Consider the following 11,270-nt stretch of genomic DNA (forward strand, 5'->3'; position numbering starts at 1 on the left):
CTGATGGCATCTTTCATGGCCAGGCTTCTTGAAAACCCTCCCCCGGGTCGGCCAGGCCGCGATGTTGCCGGTAGGTTTGGGGCCGGGGAGCTGCCCTCCTTCGTGCCGCGCGGCGCCGAGCTCCACCTCGGCCTCCTGCGGCCGGGAATAACGGTTGCGGCACCCCGAGATCACCGGCGAGCGGCCGGTGGGAAGGGCCTTGCCGCTGCCCCTCAGCCCCTCGGCGGGCCCGGCCCCGGGGCGGAACCTTCGTGCAGCAGCAGCCGCGCCCCGCCGGAGCTGCCGGGCCGGACCGGACTGGGCCGCGGGGGCCGCGCACCTAGCGGGGGGCTGCGGCGGCGCCTCCGGCATGTTCACGGCGGCAGCCGAGAGCTTCCTGAAGCAGGCGAGGTACGGGCCGCGGCGGCGGGGGGCGGCAGGTCCCCTCAGGGCGGGCCGGAGCGGGGAAGCGGGCCTCAGCGGGCTGGGGGGTGGCGGGTGCGCCCCTCTAGGCTCGGCCTTCTGAGGGGGCCGGGAGCGGGGGGCCGCGGCCGGGCTACCAGCACCCGCTGCCCCCGGCAGGGAGCTGCAGGAGGAAGAGCTGTGGAGATTCGCCTCGCGCCTGGCCGCGCTGCTGCAGGGCCCGGAGCTGGGCCCCGAGGCTGCCGACTGCCTGCAGAGGCTGCACCTCGCCCTCGCCGCCACCAAGTACCCCCGCAGGTGAGTGGTGCAGCCCCTCTTTGCCCCTTTTACCCCAACACAGCCCACCCCCCGTTGCTAAGCAGAAGGCGCCTGCCTCCTTTTGCAGCGAGACTTACGCATGTTTGCGTGGCTTGCCACCCTTTCAAGCTGCACTAAGGAACAAAACTCAGAAGTGAAGGTGATAAGTTGGCATTAGCCAGGGTCACCGTCAAGGGAGACCATCCCAAGACCAAGAACATGCACGAAATAAATGTCTGAATCGTTTCTTGCAGCAATGCTTTATTGTGACTCTTCCAGGCTAGATGGCAAGTTTGTGGAACTGTTGCAGACAGTGCTGTGTTCATCCAAGTGCCCTGAGCAGATTCAAGTGTTATGTGCTGCTATCCTGAGAGATATGTCACCTTGCAATGATCTGATCCTCTCCTGTGATGAGATTCAAGATGCAAAGCTCTTGAGCCTGGTATCCTCCGTCCTTCTGGCTCAGGTAAATGACCTGTCAAGTTAGAAATCTTCCCTTGTCAATATGGATTTGTTTTCTGATTGTTCCCTGGTTGCTGAGCTCAAGGAGAGTGAAAATCAATTGAAAGTATCTAGGAAAAAGCAGAAGCATTTATATGTTCCTTTAAGGAACCTAATTATTCTGTTTTGTGTAGGAAAAAATGGCAGCTTTTTCTGTGTTTATTATTTGATAACAAAGACTGCTTAAATTTGTGATATATATAGAGACTGAGGACCTCAAGCAGGCTTGTAACTAACTGGAAACAAAAAGGAACACTTTAGTGCTCACGTCAGGGCTGCTTGAACCTGTAAAGCAAAAGATTTGAGAGTGAATTTATTACTGCTTCTTTTTGCTCTTATGGTACTGGCTTTTATGTTCAAAAGTAAAAAAATATACATAGAACCTATAAAATATGAAGGGCTATAAGTGTGGATGGCACTTCAAAGATCTAGATTCTCTGTGGAGGAGAAAACACGAGGATCTTCCTGTTTTGAGTGTTGCCTGCACTGACTGCCCTCTGGGACATAAGCTGGAAAGGCTGGGGTTTTACTACTTCTTCTTTTACTGTTGTTGTGCCTGATAAAGATAAAATATTCTTCTGAAACTTCTCATTCTGAGTTTCACTGTCTACTTAGAAATGCCTCCTACATTTCTGATTACGCCTCTGAGTCTTACTTAGCTAGAGGAAATGAAAACACAGAAACAGTGACGTATTACTTACATGCTGCCTTACAAGGCACCTCTCTCCCATGTCCAGCCTTGAGAGACTGTCCTGCGGTTCTGTCACATAAAAACATACCCTGTGTGTTAATTTTTGTTAGATTACAACTAAAATCCTGAGGAGGTTTTAATCAATTTTTATTAAAATATATAAAATATTAAAAATTACTAATTTTTAATAACTTAAATTAACTTTAGTAACTTAAATTAAATACTTAGTAATTTTGGTACCACTTCTCTATCGTGGGGTGCAGTGAGCAGCAGCCTCACTCATGAAAGCAGCCATACCTCAGCAGAACCTTTAAAAACATCTTCTGCATATTTTCATTTGTCATTGCTTTCAGTGGAAGTCATCCTCCTACTCTTTGCCCCCTGCCACTCTTTGCTGTACAAAACTGATGTTCTTTTTGTAAAGTTTTCGGCTTTCCAGAGAACACAGTCTCTGGTGTTGCATTAGGAGCTGGAAACTTGCTGCTGATTTGAGTTCGGTCAGGTTTTCCTCAGAGCCACAAGACACTTGTCAGCGACACACACAAGTAGCCCCGTCATTTGCAGTGGGCTGCAGCAATGTATCTGCGGGAAGGGCAGGGCCGTCTCTTCATTTTCCTTCATTGCATAGATCCCCGCCCCCAAACCTTACACTTTCTTGTCTGTACATTGCTTTGGTTGATTCATTCACATGAGAAGCACAGAAACTAGCCCTAGTCAAGGATGAGGTTCCCCCATGAAATTCCTCACTGGAAGCTCACCTGCAATTTCCTAATTCCTTCTAGTGATCTGGTACAAATCTGATTATTAGATGGGGAGTGTCAGAGACCAGTGTTTGCTTGTTGCTATTAGCAGCCAGCCATCCTGAGCAGCAGATAATGTTTACTTTTTGTTGGCATGATGACATTCATGGCGAAAAAAACCTTGTCAAAAGTCCAGGTCCACATGTCATCCCTAATAAAGTTGTCTTGGACCAGAAGGGTTTGACAGCATCTCAAAGCTACAGCTCTAATAGCCTCCAAAAGAGGAAGCTGCTTTATTTTCCACATTGTGGGAACACGGACTAGCCAGACAGTCCTAGAACATGTTACAGCAGTCCATTTGATGTTCATAGATTTCTAATTTAGCAATTAAACTAGCAGGCTGACCACATGGGGAGTAGTCCTAGTATTCTCTGCTCTAGAAGTGATGGATCATAGTCTTTAATTTGAAGACATCTATTGCGGTTGTTAATTCTACTTCAGGTGGCGGTTGTCCACAAACCCGTTGCTCCATCAACTCCCCTCCTGGGATCTATGAATTCACATTGCAGAAGATCTCTGTAAAAGGTGGTAAAATAGCCTGTGCTGTGAGTTATTTTTATGTTTGACATTGGTATTGATGCATGATGGAAGAGCTTGTATGGTAGTGATCTCTAGCCCTAGTAGATTATCTGCCTAGCTTTACTTCTGCTTTATTTTTAAGGGAAATAAGAAGGCTGAAGTGTCTGCTGTGGGGCAGCGTATTGTAAAAGTCCTTGAAAGAAGATTGCCTGAGGGTCAGAGTGCTCGGTACCTTCTTCCTGTCCTGTCAAATGTCATCAGGCTTTCACCAGAATCTCTAACTGAAGGTAAATATATGGAAGGCCTGAGATTACAACCTGGCTGTGATCTGTATAGTGATCAGAAGGCTCTCTGAAGGCTGTGGCTAGGAACAGGACTTGGAAACTGCTGTTAAAAGTGACACCTCTGCCAAAAGGAAAGTGAACTTACTGGGTGAGATACATATTCTACCACTCGAAAATGGGGCTGGGCCTTCAGCTGCTTTGGCTGCTTCTGGGGGCCAGAGTCTGTGTTCTTGTGTATGGATTTGTATCACAGTAACATGCACCCTAGCTAAGGTCTCCAGGTGCGGTAGGACTGTGAAATTACAGCCGTCCTGAAGAGCCTCAGGCACACCGAGACATGCCTGTGTGTCTGTTCAAGAGAGCAGCAAAACCAGCTAGGGGTACTCTTCATAAGAGAGGCAGGGCTGGATGGGTGGTGATGAGCGATGTGCTCTGATGAATAAACCGTAGAGTGTGCCAGGCTTAAAATGGCGAGCAGTTGTGTTGTGAGCAGGAGTCTGTTTCTGGCAGTTTCGTGTGAGGTTTGCGTATGCCATGCAGTATGCAGGGCAAGCTTTGGGGAGGACACTGGGCTGGAGTGTACGGGCTGGCTGAGCAGGAAGGGTTACCTGCCTTATCTTCTGCATGTTCTCTGTGAGGCATTTGTGCCTTTGTCTGCAGAGCTGAAGCCAGTCACTGCCTGAATATATTTGATGGTATTTTTGCACCTTCCTTTTAATAGCAGCTGTGGATGGAGACAAAGGAACAAGTACTTCTTGACTGATCTTGTACCGGAAGTCCTTGGTTCCAGCACTCGGTCCCTGACTTTTTGTCTGAGGAAACAGGCAAAATAATCAAGAGACTGACCAGGTGGCTAGGAGTGATAAAAAGGACACAGAGCTCTGAAATGAGTGTGAATGAACCTGGACTCTGAAGTAGTATGAGGAGGAGTATAGGGCATCCACCTTGCGGTACCAGTTTCTTTACTGATTGCTGGATCAGAAAGACGGCAGTCTAGGCTGGAGGAAAAGCACAGCAGTTGAGGGGTAGCAGCAGTATGTTGCAGAGGCTGCTCCTCTGCTCAATCTAGCAATGACCGTGTGACTTTTCTTGTACAGAACAGACCAATGTAGTCAGTAAAAAGATGACTGACTGGCTGAGATATGCAAGTATTCAACAGGGAGTCGCTCAGAGCTCTGGAGGCTTCTTCTCCAATCCCAGAAGCAGACAGGTATGTGCTGAGTTGCCATGGTTATCTCACGGGGGCATTTGTTAGTCAGTTACCTGCTGTGTTGGGTTCCCAGAGTCAGCTTCTTTTGGGAAATGGTAACCTGGAAGTGCTGCTGCTGTTTGTCACTTTCTCTGGCATAAATGGTCAAGACACAGGAAAGCAAAGTAGGGGGATTTATAGCTCCAAGATCTAGGCGTTCTGCTGTAGAGCCAGAGCTTTGATCCTTGAAGTAGTTTGGAGGGGAGAGTCTTTTAGTGACCTTGTACCTCTGACTAAAAGCTGATTGCGAATGAGGCCTGTGTCAGAGAGAAGGGGAAAGTCTGGAGTGTTTCACCTGGGGAAAGGATCCAGCACAGCTGGCTTCTCTCTCTCTGGATAACTGCCCCCCTGCAGGCCCCATAGTACATATAAATGAGGGCTACTTGTTTCCGTGGGCTCAGCAGAGCTGTCCCTGCTCACTTGGCCTCTCCCTGGGGATCTGACCTGCTGCATCTTTTCTCACAGCCTGGTCCTGTCACCGAGGTGGATGGTACCATTGCCACGGACTTCTTCACAGTGCTCTCAGTGGGTCAGCACTACACGCAGGACCAGTGGCTCAATGTGCAAGCCTTCTCCATGCTGCGAAATTGGCTGCTGTGCTATGGGGGCAAGGGGCTGAAGACCCCCAGTTCAGGTACGAATTGAAGGGCTGCAGGCCAGTGAGGGTTGCACTCCCAAGAGGGCTGTGTGCTCTGAGATGATTAGGTCCTGCACCAGCAACCCAGCAAGTGGCAGGAATATGAGCAAGAGTTCCAACCCCTTGGGCTAAGAGCAGGGAATCTTTGGGAAGTAATATCACAGAATTGCTGACTGATCCTTACTGACCCTTCCATGAGGAATTACCTGTTCAATGAGTCCCCTAGTTTCAGGCAAAACCCCGTGGGTTCCTGAGAAAAAAGTCTTGGGTGGGGGCAGACAGCATCTCCTCAGTGTTCTTGTAACACTCCCTTCTTCGCCAGCCACCTTTTCTTTGCAGTGCACCTGGGGACAGGCAGCTCCCTTGCTATTGCTGGGCAGCTGTGTGGGTTACGTTGGCCATGACATGAGCTGATACGTGGTAACCTTTATTCTGTAGATGACAAATCAGGAATGAACAGGTCTGTTATGTCCATGGTCTCAGCTACATCTGCATCTGGTCACCTGCTTCCCCCAAAGGAGCGTCTGCGGGAGAAAGCCTTCGAGTACTGCCAGAGAGTTATTGAGCAGAGCAACCGGCGTGAGTCTTGCCATGAACCCTCCTTGGAGTTCCCTTGATAGTGTTCTTGAAAATGTTTCTGGTTCACTGCCTTTTTGGGCTGGGATCTCACTTCGTCGAGTCTGCAGTCAGGCTCTAGGCATGGGACGTGTTTTAGCAGCTGGTGCAAGTCACTGACCGGCCCTGAGCTGGGGTGTTGGGAGGAATCTGGAGGCAACGGCCATGTTCTGCCTCCTACCCTTGACTTGCCCGGGGCAGGGGGGAAGCTGTGGAACTTGATTCTCATTAGTCTGGAATCGGGATCAGCGTCTGTTCCCACCTGTCCTGAAATCTGGGTTAGTGCTCAAACTGACAGCGTAATGTTCCTATTTGGACTCAAGTTTAACTTGACTCATTTCTCTGGCAGGACCCCTGAAGAAAGATGATGGAGACCTGCAGAAAGCTGTAAGTACACAGGGGTGGGGCTGAAGCTCTGGGAGTTGTGGCTTCCCCCACTCTGATCTGACTCTGTTCTCCTGCAGTGTCTCATAGAGGCAGTGACAATCATGGACATCATCTGCAAACAGGACGACTCCTACATGTACCGTGCAGTCTCCTTCCTGAAAATCCTGCACGGCAGAATCTGTGGGGATGCCACTTATGCTAGAGCACTACTGCCCATTGCCCAGTTCTTCCTGAACCACAGTAAGTCATCAGCTCTTATCCCCTCCTCCACAACCTGGTCTTGCATACTCTCAGCACAGCATTTTGTCCTGGCAGTTTGCTGGCTGCCAGAGTTGGTAATTCAGCCTTGTTTGTACTCTGGGATGGATGATCCCACTCCAGGAGACCCAGGGGCTGGGGCGTCCTGTGCTCTTTAGAAAAGCATAACCCAGATTTAGCTGAGCCCCTGGAGCCCTTGTTGGCAGGGCTGCTGGGTGGGCTGTGCTCAGCGGCGTGCTGTGTCCTCCCAGGCAAAACGGCAGCTGTGGACTCCGATGCCATCTACAAACACTTACTCACTGATATCCCGGCTCAGCTCTTCCACAACCCATCCCTCGCCTTCGAATTTGTCCAATTCTGCAAAGACAACAGCCAGCTCTTCACTGAGGCCTCCAGCATATTCAGGCAGAGCTTCCCAAATCTCTTCAAGGTACAACTTGCTGGAGCAGCACAGGGGAGAGCCGCTGCACATTCCTTTCTGTGCCCCAGAACTCCCTGTTTGCCCTCCATGTGCCTCCATGTTATAAAAGCAGGTGTGAGTTTGAAGAGGGAAGAAGGTTCTGGGTGTGACTAGCACCGCCAGTAGAGGAGAGTCTGGGTTAGTATTGCTGCCCGTGGGTTGGGAAGCACAATGAACACAGCTGGGACATGGCACTTTGTTTCTGGAAAACTTTAATAAGTTGCAGCTTGCCAGCCACTGAGCCAGCTGCCAGATGCCTATGTTGAGCTGCCAGCAGCCTCCTAGGTTTTGACCAAACACTCAGATTTTTCTGGTTTTGCTTTTCAGAAGTGTCTTTCCCCGTCCTTTTTGGTCACAGTGTGAGAATTGTCTGGGTGTGTGGTGGAGTAGCAGGGATAATGCAGCAGTTTGTGCTTGTTGCTTGCAGTTCCTGGCATGGAACAGCCCACCCCTTATCTCTGAGTTTGTGGACTTTCTCCCATTTCTGCTGGATGCAAGCACAGCCATTGAGATCTTCCATTTGCTGCTTGACCTGCCCTGTTTGACAGCAGCTCTGGACATCCAGCTGAGGTAATGCTACTTTCCTTTCCTCTCACTTGCTAATCAAGGTCTTGACATTGACCATAGCCTAGTGCACGCTTCTCTGAGCTTCAACTGCCCTCTGGCTGCTGCTGTCACAGAATGAGAGGCATCTGCTACAGTCAGGTTAACACAAAGCAGCACAGATGTCAGCCCGGTTTTTGTGGTAATGTTCTGTGCATGGGAAGAGAAGGTGACCAGCTGTTACACTTCAGTACTGGACTGTCTTTGGGGCTCAGTGCTCAGGGAGCTGTTGTCATTCCCCTCTCCATATCCAGCACCAAACAGTTGCCGCATGCTGGAGTGTCTGCCATGAGCCACCACTTCAACACGAAGGTGTGGGCTACCTGGTCTTCCCTCCCTGCTGTTACCCCTCTTTCCTGACTTTGTTCTCTTGGAGGCATACAGAGGTTTCTTCCTGAGGCCGTTGGGAACTGTGAGTCTCCAGGAAGATGGGATAGGACTGAATCTGGCTCTCACTGCTGTTCCTCTGCTCCTCCTTGACATTAGCAGCTCTTTCTGGAGTGCTTAGAAAAAGGAGTCATCCTAGAGGCAAGATGATGGTGGGTTTCGCTGACTGAGGGATACAGAGCAGCATTTGCCCGCTCCCCAGGAGAGATGCAGAGGCAATTCTGGTGTTACTGCCTGAGGCTGGGTGGGGGTCTGAGCTCACAAATTTCTGCCACCCTGGTTGTCTGATTTCCAGAGGGCCTGGATTAGACCAACTTGTTGTCCCCATTTCAGTGGAAAGGGAGTTATTCCACTGTTCAGGATTCCAACCATGCTCTGGCCCATTCTTATAATGCAGCACATTGTGTATGTGCCTCCTGCTAGGTCAGCTGCTCTTCCTACCTCCAAGAGGGCCACGAGCAACCCAGCTGTGAAGCCCGCCACCTGTCTGGAAGCTTTTCGCCATCCCCTCTACAAAGGCATGTTCCAGTATCTTCTCCGCGCCGAATCTGTTTCTGAGGATGCCCCAGAGAGGTAGGAGGCTGCTGTGGGAGACTGCCACAAGGGTTTGGTTCGGCCATCCAGCACTGGGATTGCTGGGAAAGCATAGGTGCTCACGGCTGGAGTGAGGTGGATTTATTCTTCCCTGTGTTAGCTTTGCCAAGCACCCAGAGGCCTTCTTTGAAGGGTGGGGTGGGACAGGGAAGGGCAGCTAGGAGAGTAGCAGGGAGCAAGCCTTCAGCAGGAACCCTTCTGTTGCCCACAGGCTGATTCCACTTCGACAGCTGCTGCGATCCCTGGCCAGCAGCCCCAGGGTTGTGCAGTGTGCGGAGACTGTCCCTGTCTTACTGGAGCTCTTTTTCAGGGTGGTGGCAGAGGTAGGCTCTTTTGGGGGAGTTTGGCTCCCAGTTGTGCCACAGGGATCTCTTGTTATGTGAGTGCTCACAGAAGCAAAATTGTTAAGGCACTGCAGCTTCAGCAGACGGGTGCATGGTGGGAACGTGGGGTGGTCTAATACTGACAGGAACCAGCACTGAGCTGGCTACTTCATCTGAAGCAGAAAAGCTTCATGGTGCAGTGTGAGGCCTCACACTGTTCTCTCAGCCAGCTGTAAAGGAGGTGGGTGAGAGCAGTGAGTGCCTGATACCTGCCTTGCTTACTGCTCCCCTCCTGCTAGATCAGGTTTTTTCTATGCCAGCCACCCTATCTGGCTGGTTAGTTTGGTTTTTGGCTGCTGGAAGTCACTGGTATTGCTGAAACAAGGGCTGTTTTCCAGTTTGCAGATGGGCCGCTGATCAACCAGCTGGTGGTGCTGCTGCTGCAGAGGAGCGACCAGCTCTATGACATCCCGGCATTTAAAGATGATGTGTACAGGTGAGATGGGACAGGAGGCCCAGCCAAGCTCCCAGCCGTTCCACTGGCTGCAGCCTGGCATCCTAGGGCAGCCCAGGAGCTGGAAAGTTGTGGCCCAGTCCCTGCTGAGACACATCTTTGGAGGGTGCAAAACGAGGACTGCACCTTCAGCCCTACTGGAAACATCCTGAGCATGCAGCTGCTGTGCCAGCGGCTAGGTGCTGCCAGCACCTCCTCGGTTTGGTGACGACCACCTTGCCGGTGGTCTGAGCTCTGCCCATCTCTCTCCTCCAGAGTGCTGGGCTCACAGCTGGCGATGCTGTGCAGGCTGCACCCTGCGCTCGTCGTGGAACTGTCCACAGAAATTCTGGAGTTCTCAGGAGCAGTCAGCAATATCCAGAACAAGGAGGTCATCTTCACCCATGTGGTAAGCAGGGCCCGTGTGCTTCTGCCACAGGTTGCTCCAACTGTGATGCAATCTGTTGGTCACTTTCCCTTTCCTCTCTTCTGTCCTACCGTTGGCTAATCTGATTTGCTGTTCCCTAAAAACTAATCAATGCCTTTTCCTTCTGCTTGCTTTGAGCACATCTGCCTTTGCTTCAGGTCTGGGCCGTTGGAGAGTACATGTCCATGTCCTACGACAAGCGCTGCACTGTGGAGCAGATTAACCGGTTCTTTGAGACACTAGAGGCCGTGCTGTTTGAAATCACCCAGCTCCGACCGCTGGCTAGCATCCCCAGCTACCCGCCCCGCGCCATCAGTGTCCTTATGGCCACCTTGACCAAGTTGGCAGCTCGCAGCCAGGAGTTGATCCCCAGGTGAGGATGGACAGCAGGGAGGGGCAAAGGGCTGAAACACGCAGATCTCCTGGGTGCAAACGCAGATGTTTGCTAGTGTTAACAAGCTTGGCAACTAACGGAACCTGAAACAGAACAGGGGAAGCAAGCTGTGGAGGGGCACAGTTTGGGGAAGTGGGATTCATCTGCTGACTAACACTCTGCATCAGGAGGAGGGGTTCGGTAGCATCTAGTGTTGACCTGCAACAGAGTCTTCTGGAGTACACAGGCTTAAGTAGTGATCTTGTGGGGTGCAAAGGTCCTGCCAGCTGATGTCTGTGTCCTTCTGTCCTGCAGAGTGTCCTTGTTCCTGTCCAAGATGAGGACATTTGTGCAGAGCCCTGCTATCACCTCTGTTTACCGCGAGGAGGACCTTGAAGAGATCCTTATTCGGGCAACGGAGCTTCTGAACCTGCTGAAAATGCCGAGCGTGGCTCAGTTTGTGTTCACGCCGCCTGTAGGTGTTGCCAATACACGGTTTCAGAGAGAGGTGAATGACTCCCTCCCTTTTGCCCTGAGCATAGTCACCCGTCTCCTAGAGCCGGCTCCTGGCTGCATGCCAGGGTGAGGACATGAGGTTTCTGACAGGCTCCAACCTCTTGTACCTCTTCGGAAACTGCTGACACTCAAGGCTGAGGCCTTGCTCATAACTGGAAATGGGGAGCAAATGATTGTGAATGAAACAGAAAACGGGAATAAGTAGAGCTGAATCTGCTTTTCTGGTCTGAGGCTGTTTGTATTTCTGTCTCCTAGCGCCTCTTGCTTGTCTGTCTCCTAGGCTTGTCTTATCTCTCCCTGGCCAGTATGGATTGAAAGTCCCAGTGGATTTGTGTTAATGTGGCAGGAGGGTGAATGCATGCACCCTGCCAGCACACCATGCCCCTTTGGAGACATACTTCCTCCTCTCCTCTGACTTGTTTCTCCCTCCCCTGTGCCCTTGCTACACCTTGGC

The 11,270-nt window shown here is 51.2% G+C and overlaps 1 protein-coding gene across 4 annotated transcripts; it reads left to right on the forward strand.

Moving 5' to 3' along the window:
* Positions 1–11,033, forward strand: AP5Z1 (adaptor related protein complex 5 subunit zeta 1). 4 transcript variants are annotated; one of them, XM_040592117.1, is made up of 17 exons: positions 250–390; positions 562–699; positions 979–1,165; positions 3,353–3,497; positions 4,592–4,704; positions 5,209–5,377; positions 5,819–5,959; positions 6,345–6,382; positions 6,460–6,622; positions 6,892–7,070; positions 7,528–7,670; positions 8,514–8,663; positions 8,896–9,007; positions 9,406–9,503; positions 9,777–9,909; positions 10,086–10,300; positions 10,616–11,033. In XM_040592117.1, the coding sequence occupies exons 1-17, from the start codon at positions 350–352 to the stop codon at positions 10,884–10,886; spliced, it is 2,436 nt and encodes an 811-aa protein (XP_040448051.1). In that variant the 5' UTR covers positions 250–349; the 3' UTR covers positions 10,887–11,033. The 4 variants fall into 4 exon arrangements, with proteins under 4 accessions (XP_040448050.1, XP_040448053.1, XP_040448051.1 ...); XM_040592116.1 differs by lacking the exon at positions 562–699 and having other exon boundaries at positions 1–390; positions 1,010–1,165; XM_040592118.1 differs by lacking the exon at positions 562–699 and having other exon boundaries at positions 255–390.
* The last annotated feature ends 237 nt before the right edge of the window (positions 11,034–11,270 follow it).

Source organism: Falco naumanni, chromosome 4, assembly GCF_017639655.2.
Source record: "Falco naumanni isolate bFalNau1 chromosome 4, bFalNau1.pat, whole genome shotgun sequence".
In the NCBI taxonomy this organism is placed as follows: Eukaryota; Metazoa; Chordata; class Aves; order Falconiformes; family Falconidae; genus Falco; species Falco naumanni.

Coding starts and splice junctions, on each gene's coding strand:
- AP5Z1 (XM_040592116.1), top strand. CDS start 4: ATGGCATCTTTCATGGCCAGGCTTCTTGAAAACCCTCCCCCGGGTCGG. Junction 3,498..4,591: donor ACCAGAATCTCTAACTGAAG/GTAAATATATGG, acceptor TTTCTTGTACAG/AACAGACCAATGTAGTCAGT. Junction 9,504..9,776: donor TTTAAAGATGATGTGTACAG/GTGAGATGGGAC, acceptor TCTCTCCTCCAG/AGTGCTGGGCTCACAGCTGG.